This window comes from Apodemus sylvaticus, chromosome 8 (assembly GCF_947179515.1).
Source record: "Apodemus sylvaticus chromosome 8, mApoSyl1.1, whole genome shotgun sequence".
NCBI lineage: Eukaryota > Metazoa > Chordata > Mammalia > Rodentia > Muridae > Apodemus > Apodemus sylvaticus.
This window is the reverse complement of record NC_067479.1, coordinates 39,992,541-40,014,528: the sequence shown is the minus strand read 5'-3', so window position 1 is coordinate 40,014,528 and position 21,988 is coordinate 39,992,541. Positions and strand designations below refer to the sequence as shown.

The 21,988-nt window shown below is 37.2% G+C and overlaps 1 protein-coding gene across 2 annotated transcripts in view; it reads right to left on the bottom strand.

Annotated features, from left to right (window-relative positions):
• Positions 1–21,988, bottom strand: part of Diaph3 (diaphanous related formin 3) — a 495,795-nt gene that overhangs the window by 302,115 nt on the left and 171,692 nt on the right. For both annotated transcript variants that reach the window (XM_052190840.1, XM_052190842.1), the window contains 8 exons: positions 21,099–21,209; positions 20,704–20,822; positions 19,885–20,001; positions 15,816–15,934; positions 13,020–13,084; positions 6,020–6,124; positions 2,549–2,857; positions 1,619–1,733 (listed from right to left, as the gene is read on the bottom strand). In XM_052190840.1, coding sequence (XP_052046800.1) covers positions 1,619–1,733; positions 2,549–2,857; positions 6,020–6,124; positions 13,020–13,084; positions 15,816–15,934; positions 19,885–20,001; positions 20,704–20,822; positions 21,099–21,209 — 1,060 coding nt within the window. The remainder of the gene's footprint in view (positions 1–1,618; positions 1,734–2,548; positions 2,858–6,019; positions 6,125–13,019; positions 13,085–15,815; positions 15,935–19,884; positions 20,002–20,703; positions 20,823–21,098; positions 21,210–21,988) is intronic.

Sequence of the window (21,988 nt, the reverse complement as noted above, 5' to 3'; positions counted from 1 at the left end):
CCAAGTGCTGGGATTAAAGGTGTATACCACCACTGCCCCCAATAAATGTCTACACTCTCTCTAAAAGCAACACAATGGCTGAAACTTTGGATTAAAATGCTTATGTATTAGAAATGCAGGAAAAATAGCCATGTCTCATCATACAATGCTCTCAAGGAATGATTTGCTGAGATCAACATCAAAGAAATCGTCATTTAACAGACAGTGTCTGATAGTCATGAAATGTTGGTATTGCTCAAGACCACAACTTGGCTTCCAAGTTCTTGAAGTCAGTGTAAAAAGTATCATTCGCAGTCACAGGATTAAATACATAAACATAAGCCAAGCTGCAGGTGAGCTGAAGAAATACGGTGTAGACACTGTCAGTTTAGCTGAGGGAGAGATTTTATAGCAAAGGGCCAAAATAAGGCAGAGGCAGACAGGAGTGAGACTACTCAGAAGTATCCTTAGTTCACACCTTACTATTTTCAACCAGGGTTAGATTTAACAAACGGATTTTTCCCCCTGGCAACCATGAATCTCAAGGCTAAAGTTAGATGACTTAAGAATTTTTAAAGGTCCAATTATTTCATTTAGGGCTAACACTACAGCTAAATTAAAGACATGCTAACAAGTTTCCCTTTTGAGTCTCATTAATTAAGAAAGTAATCAGAGTAAGACAGGAGGGGAAGGATAGCTCAGTGCTGCTCCACCTAAATGCCTTGGAGGTAGCACCATTTTTTTTCCTACTAGCAAGACGAAGGGAAAACTAATCAATTCCAGATTGTGAAATCTGAAATCCTGAAGTGTTTTACATGTAAATACATATTTTAACTACACACATTTCCCTTGATTGCCTGAAGACTGACTAATCTTATTCAAAGGAAATTTTGATTCACCATAATCAAAAGGTAAAATTAAGACCTGCTTACTTTACAAGTTTTTCTTGGGTGAGCTTGTCAAAAATTCCTCGCTGTCTTTAAAGGCCACAATGACGAATTTTCAATATTTTATAGAAGACGAATCTTGCACAGAAATACCTACTAATTCTACAATTACTTGTTAGACAAAGTTTATAATTTACAATTATTCCTTAAAGAGTTTCTAATTTAGATATTTTAGGAAGCATTTCAATGAATACAAATGAATTTTTAAGGTTCAGCCAATATTTGCAAAAGGGTATGATGATCAATTTGAATCCTACATATGAAGTATATCTAGCACTGTGTTTAGTAAACAGCATGAATTTAATAAGTTGATTCCTCTCTAGATATGCCAAGGCAAAATGAGATTTCACTTCACATTGTCTCTGGAAATGTGCAGCTTTGAGGAGAAGGTCTAACTGGCCTCAATAGATCAGTTTTGCAAAGATATTGCATAGAAAACTAAGTATCAAAGTGCATATTCAGCATTTTTAACTTAAAATTGTTAATGTTATCGCCTCTGTGAGAAAAATTGCTTTGAAACATTTTATTAGATCATTTATGCATATATTAGTAATAGAAATGTAGTAATAAATAGTAATAGAAGTTAGTAAAAGAAATACAGGATTCTTGGTATATTTAACACATTGGTAACTATAAAGAATCAACGTTAAAATTTTTCAAAATAAAGATAATCCCCAACCTATTAAACTTACCTTTTTCTTGGCAACAAAATGTGTTCTCAAGTTTACAAAGCAAATCCCTATTTTCATATTTAGTTTCATTTACTTTTATCCAGAAACAGTTCTCAGACATTTCATTTGGTCCAATCTGCAATCAGAGAAGAGCAACTCATAAACAGCTGGAAGCCCCACCCATCCTTGCCCATCCCCACCCATTCCCGCCCACCCTGGCCCAGTCACAGCACACAGACCAGCAACAAGGGCTCTAGCATGTGTTCATAAAGTCATCACCCCTAGATATGTCCCCAAAGTCTACTCAATGACACACAGATTTCCAAAATGTTGATATCTTATGAAAAGAAAACAGATTCCATGATCAAATTTCTGTAGATTTTAAGCTACATGTATTAAAAATTAACTTGTTTCTTCATAGTCGTGATTTCAGTTATTAGTAATGTTCCTTGCACTATGCATCCTAAAGGGAGTTAATATCACATGCTATCTCCCACACTTACATGATCCATTACATGATCTTTACATCCTTCAGGGGTATTCAGAATATTTAAGAACTATGTGCAAGCTATTAGCTCCCAGCAAGAAAAGGGAACTATAAACACTAAGATTTTGAATTTTTGGGAAACACTTCATACATATACAGTTAAAGACAATAAAAGTGAGTTATCAGTTTATTTACAAATCAAATTCCCATGAAATTATCAACTCACACCAAATTTAAAAATTAGAAATTATTAGACTATAGCAAAGTACTTGACTTCAACAGTTCCAATAAATAATGATGCATACATAAAATATATATATATATATATATACACATACATATATATATATATATGTGCCATATCATGCATTGTCTAGGAGTAGAGTTCCCATTTGAAATTATGTATCTAAGTTGAAGTGTTAACTTGAGGAAGAAGTATGTCTCCTCCCACTAGTAAGCCTTACCTTTAACCAGTTCAATCTTCTCATGCTGATTTCAGGTTTAAATTCTTTCTTTGGTTTCAACCCAAATGGCAGGTTTAATGGAATAGAGCTTTGCCCACCGAAAAATCCCAGGGGAGGTGGTGGTGGTATGGGGCCACCAAATGGCACTGCCAATCCTGGAAGTGGTGGTGGTGGTGGAGGAGGGGGCGGTGCGGGAGGTGGCACTCCTGCTCCAAGTACTGGTGGGGCAGGAGGAAGGGTTGCAGGGCCAACTTCACCTTCTGCTGAAGGTTGCAAAGGAATTTTTGTGCCAGGTGGCAAGGCACCAAACTGGAGAAGGAAAAAAGAAATAGAAAAATACTGAGAATAAGTGCACAAACAGTAAAAGTACTTTATTTTCAAAAATGAGTTATTCAGTAAAACAGTATTCGGCAAAAGCAGAACGGGGAAGTGGGAAGGGGTGGGTGGGAGGACAGGGGAAGAGAAGGGGGCTTACGGGACTTTCGGGGAGTGGGGGGGCTAGAAAAGGGAAATCATTTGAAATGTAAATAAATTATATCGAATAAAAAAATCTTAAAAAAAAATGAGTTATTAGCTTTTGCCTCTCTTACTCTCACCTCTCTCATCTCAGCCTCTCTCGCCCCTCTTGGGCTCTCTGCCCATCCCCGCGCTCTCCAAGTGGTCATGGCCGGCCTCTACTTCTCTACTCTCTCCCTCTCTCTGCCTCCACTACCCCATTAACTCCCATCCTCTGCCCTGAATAAACTCTACTCCATACATACATACATACATACATACATACATACATACATAAAGTTATTAAATTTTAAAATGCCAGTATTTAGCAATTGCTGATAAAATTCTAAAAACATTTCTTCCAACTTGACGAACTAACCATAACTTTTATTCTTAAGAAAATGTAATTTTCTAGCTGTGAAAGAGTTAATGGTAAAAATGGGTCCATGAGGCTGGAAGACTAAAGTGTCAGCAGTCTCCAAGTAACACTAGATGTTTTATGAGGAAGTAAGTCCACTCAGAGTATGCAGAGAGTATGCATGGAGGATGACCTGTGTACAGTGTTACATAGTTCACACACACACACAAAAAAACATTATTGCACTGGTACATTTTCTCAGAATACAAAAAGGTTAGTAAATGTCTATGTTTCCTATAGATAGTAAGATTTTGCATATGAGAAGATTCAGGAAAATATACATACATGCCATTACCAATGTTAGTACCTTTGCTCTAGTCTCTCCATAGTGTTCAAATATATGACAGGTCGAAGGAAGGGAACAGCCTACAAGGCACATCATTGACTGTCTCCTCAACACCATTAGGAGATGCATTTTTACTTCAATATATGTGCCAAGCTCAAATACACACATAGAATATACTAATATCAGGTTCCAAATACTGGTTGTCACCCTTGCCCAGAACATGTGTTGCCCCGTCTTCTGCATGCTCCTTCAGTGTGAACTAACAGGTCCTTCTTCAGACAACGTGTCCTGCCCACTGGTCATGCCCTAGTGTAGCCCCAGTCTTCCCAGAGTCAACCAGCAAAGCTGTGATGCAATTACGGAAAGGAGCTTTATGAGGGATGTGACTAAGTTCTGTTATCATTCAAAGGCTGTGACAGGTATACACAGTGAAGAAACGAAATGGGAAAAGGAATAAAAAACAAAAATAAAGACGCAAGCAAGGGCCACAGCCACGAGGTAAAGGAATATCGAATTTCTTGGGAAATGGGGCTTTTGAAAGGCAAATGTCACATATAAACAAAATCAGGACTTGCAAAGAATCCATAGCATCTACTCTTCCTTTTGATTGTTACATTCTCAGAGAATATGCAAAGTGGAGTGAATGAATTGTAACTATGCATAAGAGCTCTGGGCTAATTTTTATAACAAGACAATTTCTTGAAATGACAAACTTATGTTATTTTTATACTGTTATGACTATATAAATACATCCATATATCTTGGTATACACATCAAACACACATGTACCATAGGTTACAGTGCTGGGAAGAGAGGAAGAAAAATAAAAAGAAATGTCCTAGCTTGTTAAAGAATGACTGTGCATGGAGATCTTATATTAATAAGGAAGTTTCTACTCCAATACCCATGAACAGAGAGTGTCACTATGTAAAATTTAAAACAAAAGAGAGGATTCCTTTATTTTATTTCAGTCTTACAGCATAAACTTACCTCATTTTACAAAAAAAAAACCCAATCCAACAATAATTTGTCCAAAGATCATAAATATATTTTAATCCTAAATTTTCAATAAATAATCATTCAAATGGAAAATTTTTAAATAACATTCTGAAATTTATATTATGGGGATACAGAAAAAAAGTCACAAATATTTCAGCTATTCAAGTCAATAATCCATAAAACAAGCACTCTCTCTCTCTCTCTCTCTCTCTCTCTCTCTCACACACACACACACACCTATTTCATTAGTATAAAAAGAGGCTTATCTTAACCAGAACCTTGCTGAACATGGAACTTCATACAAGAAAATAAAAAGGACAATGAGAGCAGTATCATTCTCTTTTTAGCGTCCTCATACTCTGTAGCACAGGCTAGCATCCAGTTCTCAATTCTCCTGCTTCAAACTCTGGAAACCTAAGATTATAGGCATAAAGTGCCATGCCCTGCTAATAGGCTTCTTGTTTGCAAAAGGTTTTACTTTAGCAACAGATAGGATCTTACAGGGGATCTTCCAGAAGTTTTAGTCACAAACTTAGCCATGTATAGGCAGAAGAAAACAAACAGGCCAGGAGTGCTGGAAAGAATGCTCCCGAGCGTGAGTTAGCCTGAGAGAGAACTGGCAGAGGCCGACTGTGGCTCAGGATGGCACACGGAGCTCGGTAGGAAGGAACAAGGCTGTCAATGTCCGTGTAATGACTGCAGATGAGGTACTTGCCATCTCACGGCTTGTGTGTACAGCATGCAAGGGAGCTATCTGCTCATAATCCAGATTTTCTCCTTTTTTGTCAGGTTTAAATCTATTTACTTTTGGAAATTGAAAAATTATCAGAAAATGTTCTCATTCAGCTAAGGGTTATCTTTCATGGCAGGGAAACTCATAGGCTGAAGGTTTGAAAAAATAAATAGCTCAAGCAATAATTTCCTGAAGTAGGATACAGATCGGTGATGGATGTCAAATATAAGTGTAGAGACTTTCTTAAACTTTATGCTTAATTACTTAGGAAACATGTGACTTTAGAAGCACAACGGACATGAAGCATAAGGAGGCCAGTTAATTAGGAAAAGCCTGGATATTCATAAAAACACAAGCAGGAAAAATGTGACAAAGAATTTCTTTACAATATAAACAGCAGCCTAGAGACACACATGGATCTTACTGGAAAATATACAAGACAAAGTAAAGTTTATACATTTTGAGACCGTGAAGATCTAAGATGACCTTTGTTCCCCTGGTATGATTTCAAAATCAAATTCACTCGCGATGGTATTTTACCTGGGATTTAAAAGCTTGTAACTCTGCTTGAAGCTCATTAATCTTTGCCTCTTTTTTCTGCAATTGAGCCTGGGTTTCTTGGTGGTCAGTACACTCTTTTTCAAACTGAAAAGGAATAAAAGAGAGGGAAAGATGGAAATAAAAAGCATTATTCTCCATATAAAAATATGGCTCTAATGATCTGTCAATAAAACACTTCTGAATCGGTTTCATAAAAGGAGTGGCATATTCCTGACAAGTCGCCCGCAAGCCTTTCTCTAAGTCTCTCCAGGTCCCTGAAAAATCATTTATTCAGAAGGTAAGAGACCGAACCTGAAGTGGAAGACCATGACCTTCTATTCCCAACAGAGCAAACAGGCCCATAGTTATCTACAACCCTGGCATTTTTCTTAAAAGTCCGTAAATATCATGGCGGTTTTGAATAAAGCAACAGAAAGCAAGGCATTGTATGGCCTTGGCTTCCACCCTCCACCTGCAGAACCTGAGGCCTGAAATGTATCAGAAGTCCATCAGGATGATTTAAAACAGTTTCCTTATAACACTTTTAGAGGTTCGTAACTTCAATCCATAAACACATTAACTGTTCCATTTGTTTTTCTTATAGCTTATCTCCTGCAATCTTACAGAGATTAATGATAAATTAGTTTTTCAAAGTCCCTGGTGCAATACCTTCTGGGAGGAAGGCAAATAATAAAATCTGGTGTTCCAATGAGTTTTCTAATTTATATAGCCACTCATCACAGGTTCCTATCTTGCATTCAAATAGTTTCACTTTGCCATCAAGATTCAAAACCTATCCGGAGGGAACTGAATTTAAATAGAGCATTGTCTCATAATCAAGAACAAGTATGTGGCACTTGAAAAAACACACACACACAGAAAAAAAAAAAAAGGTGCAAGTTCTTTGTGCCTCCAGACTGCATGTATTGTACAGACAACTGGGACCGCAGTGTGGTATGGCCTCTGTCTTAATTAGGGCATCTGATGCTGCAAGACCATGACCAACACGCAAGCTGGGGAGGGAAGGGTTTATCCAGCTTACACTTGCTCAGCACAGTGCATCACTGAAGGAAGTCAAGACAAGTCAGGGCAGGATCCTGGAGGCAGGAACAGATGCAGAGGCCATAGAGCCTGGCTTCTTATAGCTTGCTTAAGTGCCTTCTGGAAACCAGGACTACCTACCTACCATGGGCTTGGCCCTCTCCCAGTGATTACTAATTTCAAAAATGCCTTACAATGGGATTTCATGGAAGCATTTCCTCAACTGAGGCTCCTTCCTCTCTGATGACTCTTGAAGAGGAATTTTAACCCAGCAACATGGCTGTTCTGCAAAGGGATGATATCCGAACACCTAGGACTGTATGATCCTGCTGAAATGCAGGCCCACCACATACTATTAATCCCTCTGGCTAGAATGCAAACATGCCCTTAGTATAACCTTCATCCCAAACAATGAAGGTACAGTTAGTTTGTAAAAGGATGTAGCCATGTTTGAAAATGATATCCAATTGAAGGGCAGAGAAAGAATGACAGAATGAGTGAAAAATGGGATATATTCAGCTCTCAGAAGAATAGACAGGAAAGAGGTGACATACAAAGGAGTAGTAGCACAAAGAGAGAGGGGAGGCAGTTTTACCATGACAGTTTTACAGTGACAGGTTGCAGGTGAAGACAGAATGAACTAGAGAATGAAAAGGAGTCAGAAGATTAAAACAGATTTCCAGAGTTAGTTTGAGACCAAGCAGAGCAATTCAGTCAGAAGCTGAGACAAACAAGATTCAATCAGTCAGCTTGGAAAGGAGTTTGGGCCAGAAAACCTGAGTTGAACCAGCAAGCCTAAGTTCAGAAAGACTAGAAAGGGCAAGTTTATTCAGCAGTAAGCCTCTGAAATGACAGTTCATCTGGTGAATAAACTAGTTTGGGTCAAGTTGACACACAAAGTCAGCAATGTAGCCACTAAGCTTACTAGAGGCTGATATCTCTATTTTGTTTATTTTCCCCATAACATGGAAAGGTAGTAAAGACTCTGTATCAAGTGAAAGATCAGAGATAAAAGCAAAAACAAACAAACAAACAAACAAAAAGCACTGTATGTTTTCACAACCTGAGTTAATCAGGTGAAATCAGGACACATTCTGGTAACAAATGCACTTCATTTTAAAACTTTTAACTTGAAATTTGGCCAACATACTCTGGACTCCATGCACTTAAAAACAAACAAACAAAGAAGACAAGGAAGAGAGGGTTGTGCATGCGCAGGGATATGGAAACAGATGGGAGACAGGGAGTATGATTAAAATGCAGTGCATGAACTTCATAACCAATAATATTTATTTAGTTTTTTTCAAATTAAAAGATTTAAAAATGAAGTGCATCGTCAGCCTTGCCAAGCATATATTTGAGTATTCTGATGGTTTATTTTTTTAAGCTTGACATAAATTAGAGTCTCCATGGAAGACAGAACTGAGAACTACTTCCATCACATGGGCCTGTGAGCATGCCTATGGAGACACTTTCTTGGCTGGTCATCAGTCTATCTATCTTCCATTGCAGAATGAATATGTCACAGTATGCCTACAGTATGTCCCTCAAACGTGCTGGTTGTGGAGAAAGAGCCAAACAGAACATGGTCTATCTTTCTGGTCAGTAACATCTACCTGTTACTTAAATGCAAGCTAACCACCCTAGATGCAGAAAGCCTGCTATCAGTGAAAGAGAAGACTACAAGAAAGGCAATCACATCACGGAGGACTGAGGCATAGAGAAAAGGCCGCACCTCAGATTTTAAGACCTTGATGGGGTAGTAGAAAAATAGCAGTAAAATTTCAAGAGTAGGCAGTTAAATGGTGTACAATGTGCTGAACGTTCTGAAGGAAAGCATACTAAGAAAGTAATATGCCAAGTTGGCACTTTGAAAAGCCCAACCAGCCAATCTGTGAATAAGAGTCTCCTGCAGTTGTCAAAGTAAGAGTAAGGTAAAACAGAGGATGTCAGAGGCAGGAAAGATAGAAATCCCAAAGACCTGGTACCTGAGCATAGGAAATTTTAAACTAAGCAATGGTGATGCACACTTTTAATCACAGCACTCAGAAGGCAGAGGCAAGCAGAACTCTAATATGAGCACAGCCTAGTCTAAAAAGCAATTTGCAGGGCAGCCAGAACTACATCAAGAAACTTGATATTTCAAAGAAACAAAGAAACAAATATTCTAAAAAGAAATAAAATTAAAAGGATAAATTAGGAAGCATTGTAGATTTAAGATAAATACAAGTATTTTGTTGTTATTGTTGCTGTTAGGTGATAATTTTGCAAGAATGTTAAGAATACCAAGCACATAGAGGAAATGTATTATTAGAAAATTGTTTGTTGAGCTGGGCAGTGGTGGCGCATGCCTTTAATCCCAGCACTTGGGAGGTAGAGGCAGGTGGATTTCTGAGTTCGAGACCAGCCTGATCTACAGAGTGAGTTCCAGGACAGCCAGGGCTACACAGAGAAACCCTGTCTAAAAAAAAAAAAAAAAGAAAAAGAAAAGAAAGAAAAGAAAAGAAAAGGAAAAGAAAAAGAAAAAGAAAAGAAAATTGTTTTAATTAACATTAGTTATTGGACAAAGTATACTAATGAAAGAAGACATATATTGCTCATAGCTTCAGAGGTTCAAAGTCAAAAGACACAGAACAGGAATTAGGATGAAGTACTATCCTTAGCTCCATCACATCATGGCCAATGCAGTCAGGAAAGCACTGTGTGAAGCAAGCACATGATTAGATGGATATCCAGCAGCATAGAGAGGAGAAGAACTGATCCTTTACTGAGGATACTCTGCCTGGAGGAGAACAATAGGGATGAAAGAGTTAAGTAAGCCTAGTGCTTACTTAATTAAATGACCTCCCAGTATGCCTCACCACTGCCAGGGTTATGCAGGGGACCAAACCTTTTACACATGAGTCTTTGGAGAAGTGCAGTTATAGCACAATCAAATGACATGTTACGCTTGAGATACTAGTTAGACATTCAAAGGACATCCATAAATGTACCTGATCCTTGGTACTCAACTTAGATACTATACATTGATTCCTCAGGGCTAACAGACATCATTAGCTTTATTAATTCTTTCCTAGTTGTTACCCAAGGCTAAGTGAGAACTCTTCTGCAGGCTGATATACCAAATACACATGAATTATCACACTGCCATATGAATATACTAACTGATGTTGTCCACCTTAACAGCACTCAACTTGTAAGCTCAGAAAAGTGAAAACCTTTTCTAATTTACTTTTCACTGCCTTAAATGTATAATTAAATTCAGTAAATATTTATTAAGTGATGAGCCTGCTCCTGCCAAACCCAAAAATTGAATGACTATATCAATATCATTGATTAAATTTCTCAGCATTCAATTTCCATTCTTATTTTTACAATTAAATCAAATTTCACTATCAGAAAAAAATGTAAGCAAAAGTAAATAAACCAAATGAGCAAACTTCTTATCAGAATAACAATAGGGAGACTTTCGGATAATGTGAATTTTGAGACATAAAATACAGACAGAAAGGATTTACTTGGGGACAATCAAAAAAAATCAGTGGATTATAATGAGTTAGGTCTATAAAGCATATTAAATTGACTTGATGATCTAAAAAAAAAAATCAACATTTCTTTCTAAGAGATAAATGCCCATTTCCTCACTTAAAAAAGAACCAGGTGAATTATAAACCTTGTTGGGCATTTTTATAGTATCTCTAATCAAATCACAGTAGCCTTGGGGATAAACCAGTATCTCTTAAAGTATATCATAAGAAACCTGATATGAAAGTGTTCTTCCCCACCCCCACCCTCCCCAAAAAATTGCTGAAGCAATATTATACTAACAAAATTACACTCAAAAATGTCAAGAAACACAGTTAAGGTTGAGTTTCTGGTTAATTTCATTGCCTGGGGTAAATGTATTAGTGCCTCTGTACAAGAAGGCTGATAATTCAATACACTCTATATACTTTCTGACATCTCTGCTCTTCATTTTTCAAATTTATGCACCTAAATAAAAAATGTCCCTAGAAACTATGATAGCTTCCTGCCTAAAGCAGAGTATTTACCTGTGTCCTTACAAAGCGATCAGAGCAAAGTTTCTGCTGATATATACAAGACGGTATGGCACTAGAAATCTTTTATGGAGCAAGAGCATTTTCTGAATGCATGTATTGCACGCAACTTCTGGCTTTAAAAAGGCAGCTAACCTTGAACAAGGTCTTTTATTTACGTGTAAAGCTTGCTATTTAAAAAAAAAACTATTGAGTACTTTGTATTCAACTCTATTGATATTCCCTACATATCAAAAAAAAAAAAAAAAAAAAAAAAAAAAAACAGGAGTGCAGTCAGTCTCTATTATTCCTGATGAATGTGCCTCTAATACTTGAAACCCAGTACTACGTTCATGAAAAGTGCCGGTACTAAGCTTAAAATACAATGTTGGCTAAGAGAATGGTCACATTGTATCTAACAGCCAATGACCATTTAATGACCATTTGGATGTTTAAATAATCTAACCATTTCTTTCCTGCACCACACCAAACATTATAGTCATGGCTGTAACCCTAGTGTGTTGGTTGTGTTTGGTCAACTTGTCATACCTCAGGAAACAGATAACCTCAACTGGGAACGGGCCGGCATCAGCGTGCCTTGTGGGCATGTCTGTGTGTTATTTTCCAGACTGATGGCTGAAGTAGGAGAGCCCGGCTCACTGTGGCAGTACCCTTCCAGTTCGCATGTTTCTGGGGTTTATAAGAAAGCAGGCTGAGTTACCTCTGAGAAGCATGCCAGTGTCCCTCCATGGGCTCTGCTACAGTTCCTGCATTGAACTCCTGAATAACTTCCCTCAATGAATATACGCAAAACGAGCCTTTACATCCCCACATTGGTTTTGGTCAGTATTTCTCAAAGCAACAGAAATCTAACTAGGACACCTAGCAAGTAGTCAATGGTCTGGAAGGGTTTGGTTAATTCCAATCCTTAGGGCATCAAAAACTTCACAGCCATAAAATTCCACATATGTTGATCAAACCTCAAGAAAGTTCGATTTGCAAGTTATGTGTAATCATCAAGTTTACAGGAGAGTAGAAATCGCTTCAGGCACTCTTAGGTCCTACTACATTAACAATGTATACTTCATGAGACAGTGTGTAACATAAAGACTCATAAGGAAATAGCTATATGGTTTGATTATATGGCAGTATAGTTATTTCTTCATCAACATGAGAAGCTAGATTCAAGAATTCATCTCTGAATGACTCTTCAATCATCAATCATCCGACCCAGAAGCTATCTAATACAGATAAGTCGGTAAAATAAAACAGCATCAAAAGAAAGCAAAGATGAGCAGAGTCAGGAAAACTGCTAGGCTAAAGCAACTGAAGCTGGTGGTACCTCACAGTTTCTTCCTTTCCTTTAAAAAAAAAAAATCAAGACAGTATCTCTCTGTGCTGACTGGTTGTCATGAAACACACTATGTACATCAGGCTATCCCTGAACACTGAGATCTTCCTGCCTCTAGAACCACACATGGATACTTAAAATATTTCTTATTAAATTTTTGAGATTATAATATATACACTGTCTCCCTGTTTCTTCTCTGCAATCATTAATTCATTCATTTATCCAAGAAGTACTTACGGGATTGCTTATAATAAAAAGAAGCAAAAAACTATTCATGGTGTGGAGTGTAAATAAGGGAAACACAAGTCCCAGGTTTCCTCTGGAAGAATAGCTAACACATCATCAGTACATGTTTAAACACACGGCGTCTCTGACAACAACATAAAGCAAGAGCAGGAGGTGGTGAGGCAGAGCACATTTCCAATAACAAACTGGTCTAGCTAGTGTTCACGGAGCAAGGCCCGCTCATGCAGCCCGAGGGACATGACAGCAGTGCCGTAACAAGCACTCACAAGAGGCAGTGCCCTGCAGCAGCTCCCACACAGGCCTGCAGAGGAAAGCAGTTACTTACCTTCTTGCAGTGTTCTGATGCTTTCACTTCCCACTCTTCTAGTTTTGCCTGATCTATGCAAACATCTAAAATTAGAATAACAAATATTAAATTGAAGTTTTATGCAAACTGTTGATTTTAAACCATGGAAAGCATACTCCATAACAACATAAGTAAAGTAGAGGAAAACAACACAATACAACAGAGATTCCTTAAAGTGTGACGCCAGAGGCATTCATGCTGAACTTGAACGTCCATCAGGGGAGCGGAGATGGATCAATGATACCATGCAACACAGAAGGACTCCCATTCTCAATGTGAATTTGGAAAAAAGAGATGGCAAGACCCAACATCAACCAAGAAAATAAGCTAGAGTGAGAAACAAAGTTAGGGGAAAAGAAGCAACAAACAAATATTTCTTTTCCCTACGATGTGATCATATACGAATTCAATGAGAAATCATAGCAAAAGGTATGTAGTCCCATATGTGGAAAATTAGAGCTTGCATGCGTTAACTAATCATCCTACAGAATAATTGACATGTGTGCTTTACTGATGAAAAATTAGATACTTAAGATTTAACTTTGGGTTTCTTTTTATCTAACAAATCTATTCTCTAGAACTTTGCATTTAAAAAAGACTAGTCATTTAAATGTCACTATGTTCATAGGCACTGGAAATAATATCAACGCCCAATGATAATGAACTACATTAGTATACACGTCAATCTGTCAAATGCTAAGTATGACAAATTATTCGTTTATTTATCCTAATGCATTTTGTGTTTCTTTTAATAACACCAATATGCAATCAAGTTTAAGAAAACAAGTGTGTAATAGGAGAAAGAGTAAAGCAAAATATCAGTTCTATTTCATAAATACAACTTATAATCTTGCTGTTTTGCACTATTCTGCTGGCTATTTAATTAAAATTTAATGTTACACAATTTAAGGCATTTTAGGCAATTTTCAATTATAAAAGATTAAAACAAATCTAACCCATCTAGTTCCAATATTTTTACCATTTTACTTAAAAAATTGACTACCTATAGAAATATATTACGTGTGTGTGCATGCACCTGTGTGGTTTTCGATTCCTACATAATGTCCCTTTATTCTTACTATAACATGCCAGCATATATTAGCTCACCTCCTGTACCTCAGCAAATTTAACTTTTAATCTATGAAGAAAGCAAACACTTTGTTGCTAAATGCCACTGACTCTTGAGGAGTTCCTTATTTCCAGACCATACACCAATCTCGCAGAGATTATAGGGACAAAGGCATGTTTTAAAAGCCTTTTCCAATCACGGATCATTTTTCATTGAATTATACCATCATTGAGTTAATGCTAATATTTAGGAAGATACTCTGCAGAATGATATATGAATGAGGTTTTGCAAGAGTTACAACTTTAGGGTCCGGGAATGAGGTAGCACTGCGAGAGGATCGTGTTGTTTATGCTAAGTCGGTATCAGCCAGCACTGATCACTAGGAACACAGCAATTTGCTGAGCCAGGCACAACTTCAAAGTATTGACATATCTCTACATACAATATGGATAGAATTACATAGGTTAATACCCTCAATGACCTTGGAAGAAGGAAATGATTTAGTACTGAGAAGCTACATCAAACTAACAATTTATACAAGCATTCAAAATCCAAATTCTCACTTAAATGTTCTAGATCTCTGTATTTGCAAGAATTTCTGTTGGTCATTTTCTCTGAAATACGTCGTTATTTCATTTTGACTCTTAGTAAGTGTGCACTGGGACGCAGAGGGGTGGCTCTAGAGTTATGAGCACTCAAAGAACTCAAGGTGGGAAGAGAATCGGTGTGTGCCAAGTGTGTTTTCTTATAACTCCAGTTGCAGACCCAATGCCCACTTCTTTCCTCTTCAAGCTCCAGGCAAGCCTGAGGTATTCAAATAAACATTTGAACAAAACTTTTGTACACATGAAATAAAATTAAATAAACCCTAAAAGTGGGCTACACCCCTGAAGTTAGCACAGGGGCGTTAGTTTATGTGACAGAAAGAAAGCTGGAGAGATGCTTAATGTCTAGGAGCAGCTGCTATGCAAGTATCAAACAAGAGTTTGGGTCCTGGAACCCATATAAAAGCTTCCCCTACACGTATGTAATCCCAACAAGCAGGAGAATGAAGACAAAGAAGAGGCCCTAGGCTTGGTGACTGCCAGCTCGCCACAAAATGCAAGCTTGAGTTTCAGCAAGAACCTCTGTGCATTTCTCCCTATCCATACCATTGTATACACAACACACTCACTCACAAACAAATACACTACACCAGTGCATACACAACATACTCCCTCGCAAACATATACACTACACCAACACAGAAATGGCCAAAAAAAAGTAGAAAAAGTCACTTCTGCTTATAATTCAAATAAAAATGTCCATTTTCTCAATGTACTCTGAAATGCACATATCCCATTGTATAGCACAAAAGGGTATACATATGAATGGATATTTAATAAATTAATATTAGTCAAAAATTCTCAAATTCCTTGTTCCATTGTACTGAAAGAAAAGGATAGAATGACTATCATTAGGGTTTGGTGCCAACATTGTGATATCAGGAGTTACCTGTTTTATAAGCCATTGTTTGGAAGCATCAGTTCTAGATACCAACACACAAAGGTTTGTATGAGTTATCAACATAGCTTTGACATTTAAGACTTCATGATAGAACATCAAGAGATCTCAGAATATCTCCAAACAAATGAAGAAAAACAACACCTTAGAGCTAGCCCATTCAAATTCAAGGTGCTCTACTTAAATAACAAAGAAATACTCACCTACAAACTGACTTAAGTCCAAATCTAGTCTTTTTCTGTATGTGAAGTCGGGGTCCATTCCATCTCTATGTAGTACAATCTGTGACACACACTCGTCAATTAATTTGAAGTACTGCTGTCTAAAATCAAAGACAGCAAATATATACTCAATAAATAAACTCAATTAAAGAGCAGAATATTACATCAAAAGAATATACTTATGTAAGTCCGACTTCAAATTTGAAATTATACTCAGCATAATTCAAAAAGTGGCATAACATAGCATGGGAAACTCATCTTTCTAATAACATGACATATTTTTAATGACATATCAGGTAGTATACTGTACACTGATGGTAATTTTCTTATAAAAGTCAGACATCTCAGGTTTTCATTAAGAAGAGATACTATTAAAATGTGAGAGGTGCTTAAAGCCACACTTCGGAGCACAGCTACTGAATGGCTACCGGGATTCATCTTATTAGTGTAAACCAGACCATCAAAAGTCTTCTCTAAGAATTTTTGGAGTAGGTGGGTGGGACAGGGAGAACACTTATAGAAGTGGGGAGAGGCATAGGATAGGGGACCTCCAGAGGGGAAACCAAGAAAGGGGATAACATTTGAAATGTAAATATATAATATATCCAATAAAAAAAGAATTTCTACTACAGCTTCTTAATATCATATTATGGAAAGAAATATAAAACTGATAACTCTAAAGGATATGAAACCAAATTAATATATCTTATTCAAGGAAAACTAGAAAATTTAATATAATATTAGTGTACAAAGATCAAAGTTTAACTAAAAGTTTCAAAAAATGGATGTGTTATTGATACAGCTCAATCCATTTGGGAAACAGATGCAGAGACTCAAACTGAATCAACAGGCAGAGCTGGAGAGTGGACTGGAATTGTCGAGGGAAAGGAGCTGGAAGGAACTGACAGGGTCAAGAACACCACATGAAGACCTACAGGCTCAACTAAGCCAGGCCCACGGGGGCTCACAGAGACTGGACAAACCAGCAACCAGACCTCACACATGGGCTGGACCTAGGCCCCCTGCACAGATGTTCCAGATGTGCAGCTCATTCCGCATGTGGGCGCCCTGGCAGTCAGAGCCGGCATTCCCTGACTCTGTTGCCTGCCTTTGGATCCATTTAACACAGCTGTACTGCTTTATATGGTCTCAGTGGGATAGGATTCCCTTAGTCCTACTGTCTTGATATACCAGGATGGGTTGGTAAGCAAGGGGGACCTCCCCTTCTGTGAGGAAAAAGGGATGGAGGAATGGGTGGTGGAGTGAGGCAGAGACTGGGACGAGAGCAAGGAGAGAAGCTGTGATCAAGCTGTAAAGTGTATAAATTAAAGAGGAAAAAAATAAGCAATTCCACTATCTGCATCCCGAACAACTTAACACAATGTGAAGAAAATTTAAAATAATAAATAGTAAATTTTGTGTGCAAAGGCAATTCAAGCAGGAAGGTGGTTTATAGTAAGGAACCCTACATACTCCTTAACTGTGAATTGATTTCCTTTCTCAGTGATTTATAAGCAGCTTTTTATTTTTTCTCCAAAACATGTTCTTCATATGTGATGGCCCTTCTGGCCATTTCAGCTTTCTTCCCAATGAACCATATATTAGTACTACTATCTGTGTACTAAAAACTTACACCTAATGAGCCATTTAGATGCTGAATAAGATTGCTTCAACTTAACATAATAACAATAACCCTGAATTCAGGGGGGCTCAAGCATCATTTACAGACCAGAGGTTGACAGAACCAGCCATGTGATGATCAAGAAATGCATGAAGATTCTTTATACTAATATTTGATGTCATTTTTACATAAATTTACAGTTGAAATATAGCACTGTTATTAACAGGCTACCCTATCATTTTTAATTTAATCAATTAGTAGGTTCAGGTACAGTTATTAGTGCTTGAATATTTGGTCTCTTTTTTTTAAAACAAAGTTCCAAAAAATGGCACATTAAGCAACAAAACAGGTTGCTGGTCAACTTCATCATATTTGTGGGAGTTTAAATTTCAATAAAAACTTGATGCATGAAGAACACTAAGTATAAAGAATGCAAAGTTTCATTTTCATTTTTCTCCTGTATTGTAAGATGTAGCAAATAACATTGAGTTAAACCCTCTGATAACTCCCCTTCGGTGTGCTATCTAAATAAGGTTGTCCTATAAATCCTATATGAATTACCTATGGGAAGACTAACTATCCCCCATCATCTACAAATGAAATTTCTGCAAAGCTAAATTGGTAACATAATGATTTCATACTTGAAGACTTAACAGTGAAAACTCATAATTGATAAAAGTGGAAACTGATATGAAAACCATTTACTAGGCATATACTGTGTGTCAAGAATTCAATTCCAACTTTCCTCACATGACCATTTTTAATTATTATTCAATAGTCTCTTGGGTACTCATGTCTACCTAGAACCACATTATCTTCTATGTGAAGTAAACAAAGAACATGAAGCTGGAGAACATCATCCTAAGTGAGGTAACCCAGTCTCAAAAGAACACTCATGGTATGCACTCACTGATAAATGGATATTAGCCTAGAAGCTTAGAATACCCAAGACACAACCCACATATCAAATGATGCCCAAGAAGAAGGAAGGAGTGGTCACTGGTTCTGGAAAGGCTCAGTGCAGCAGTGTAGTGGAATACCAGGACATGGAAGTGGGAAGGGGTGGATGGGAGAACAGGGGGAGGGGAGATGGCTTGTGGGACTTTTGGGGAGGGGGAATCCAGGAAATGGGAAATCATCTGAAATGTAAATAAAGAATATATCGAATAAAAAAAAAGAGTATACAGCAAAACATGCAGCATTTGAGAGGTGGGCAGCACTAATCTGCTGGACCCTTCACCCGCTTCATTGTTTTTCCAAGGTAAGTATCTTGGAAATCAAACAGTGTAAGCATGCTGTTGGTTGAGCTGGATTCTGTGTTATGATAGTCTAATCCATTACACACTCCCAAGCTGAGAATGAGTTTGCCATGGTATTTTATTTCACCTGTGTTTTTGTTTCTGATCTTACTTCTTAAAGGTTATGCAATGAAAGTTAGAGAAAAAATAAAGACCCTTAAATTTAAAAAAACAAAAAACAAAGAAAAATTTGTCAAGCTCAAAGAGCCAAGTAAAATCTAGGTTGATAAGGCATTTAGATAATTTTCCTGATAGATTAAAAACATTAAACAAGAAAATATTTATAAGATAGATTTAGACAATTTCAACTCTACTAAAAGCAAGTGTTAATACTCAGTCTACAACTTACGAAAGCCAATCTATGAATGGCATTCCAGGTGATTAAGAAGCAATCACAAAATATTACACATGATAATAAATTAATAAACTGTCAACGGTTTCAAATTTTTCATTTATTATAGATTATAATTAAATAATTTCTCCCTTCCTTTTCCTCTTTCCAAACCCTCCAATATAATCCTTCTTTCTCTCTTCAAAATAGATTTTATTTAAAATAAAATCTCTTTAATTGACTTTACATAAATGTAAGTACAAATCTATGTGCACACAGACACAGAGATAGACATATATACAGACCCACAAACAGACTTCTAAATATAACCTGATCAGTCTGCATGTTACCCACAGGTAACCCACTGGATCTACAAAACACACCCCCATCTAAGGTTCAAGGATCATTGAGGAAGACTGGGATGAAAGACTGTAAGAGGCAGAGGATCCGGGATATTGCTGAAGACCATGCCTCCGAGGAACATCACACTTTAAACCCTTAATGTCTCATCAACATGACCGCCTCGAGGTGCTGAACAATGAAACAGCAACAATAAACATGGCTTCAACTTTCACTCACAGAAGAGGATACAACTGTGAAATTTCTGGAGTTTAAAAAAGCAACAGCAATAGCACTGAAGCCATGGCTAAGTAAATTCATGCCTGAAGGAAGCAACATGTCTGTAGATCACTATCATGAAAGAAAGACAGAAAAACAACTTGCTTATCGGAATACAGTATCAGGTGAATGTCACAAGTACTAGGTTTATCAGTTAAACATTAGAATATAGCTTCCCCTTACCTAATAAAACGATCATTTCGAATGAGCAGAAGATGTTGAAGAATAGAAACAAAATGTCCCTCTGCTCGAGTTTCCTTAACTGTGTCCCATACCATGCTGTAAACATCAGATGCTTCTGTGAGCAGATTAAGGACAATATGAATTTATTCAAACCCTACACCAAACAGCTAATACCGCACAGTTCTGCTTTATGAAGGCTTGAATGATTTTTATGCAAACTATCTGGTAATGGTTGTTTTTAAAGAGCTATCTTGGAACTGAGTGTAGAAACACCAGAGACTGTAATTTGACATGAAACTTTTTCACCTTTCACAAATACTGTCAGAAAATACAGTGGGCATAGAGTCAACAGCTGGTTGGGAACACCTGCTAAGTTCTAAGGATGTCCTGACCACCAAATCAAGTGCATCGGTGAGATGCCATAGTAGAAAATAGGATTCTGGTGTGTCTCAGAAATAGTCCAGACACTTGCACACCCTCCGAGCTATTTCATCCATTGAGGAGAAAGGAGGCTTCAATAGGTAGAGTCTATCTCAAATTCAATACAGGAAGACAGACAACAGCTATATGGAAAATAGATTGTCTACACAATGTAACAATGCAGTCTAAGGGAATCATTTAACTAACTGCAGCATTCCTTTCCACAAATGCACAGACGAAACATTATTGAAGCTACTAAAACAGTAACACTTTTATGACATAAACCTTTGATTTCATGTTTCTATAGAAGGACTTAAATATTTCACAGGGCAAAGTACATTATTACGGATGAAAAATTATTGACATATCCTTTAACTGGGACTCAGTGTAAAAGGATATTCAAGTTCAGTTCTAATGTCTTCAAGGCGATGGGAGAACTCGCTCAAATCTTCTTCTTTGTGCTCATCAAAGACTTTAAGTTGTATATCTAGGCCTTCATTCTTAATACCCTTTAAGTTCTATAGAAATTAGGAAAAAATATGTTGGATTATGTTTTCAGTATGGGTAAATAGTCAATAACATAAACAATAAACCAATCATTCAGACCTGACTTGCAGAACTCAAACACTTAAAGTGTTAATACTTAAATCTTATCATCTATATTTCAAAACTAGATTTTTATACTCAAATCTTTTCCCGCAGATAAATTATTCTTGAGAGTAATTTATCTAAATTTCCCCCACTCAAGTACACTTCTAATTTAAATATTAATGAGGAGACTGCAGGGCACTTACTGGCAATATCTCTTTCAATCCACAACGCATAAATTCATTTCTGAGGTGAAGCCTGAAGTCCAAATCATCAGGAGATGTAACAAGGGCATTTATGAGCTGCATACAAGCTACCTACAACAGATTACACAGGAGACACGGAGAGGGCTTAGAGCAGTGAAAACAAAAGGAGCAAAGGGAAAGAAATCAAGCTTCATTCCAACAATGATCCACTCTCTCACACAGGAAAGCCTAGTAAGATAAATAAGTAACATATTATATATATATAAACATGCATGCACATATAAGACAAAAATTTATAGTTTCAACTAAATTATCTCTCATTGATTTGCAGACAAACAAATTCCTCTTCACAGAAGCTTCATGTACAGAGGAAATTCTTGCCAAATGCCATTCTAAGCACATACTATACAAACAGAAAATATGGTAACTAAAAACTGTGAGCAGGTGAATAAACAGAAAAATAGAATAGTACAATAATTTTCTATTCCTCCAAAGAAGCCAGATTCCCAAAAACCTCAAGTTCAACAGAATCCTAAATATGGCTGATAAGACTACGATAAAAAAATAAATAAATAAACTGGGCACGTGGTAGTGGTACACACCTATAATCCCAGAACTCTGGAGGCAGAAGCAAGGGGAACTCTGTCAGTTCAAGGCTAGAGCGGTCTATAAAGGAAACTGCAGGACACCCACTGTTGTTACACAGAGAAACTAACAAAGGATGGATGGATGGATGGATGGATGGATGGATGGATGGATGGATGGATGGAAGGAAGGATGGAAGGATGGAAGGATGGATGGATGGACAGATGGATGGAAGGATGGACGGATGGAAGGATGGACGGATGGATTACATAGATACATAGATACACAAGTATACAAATACATAG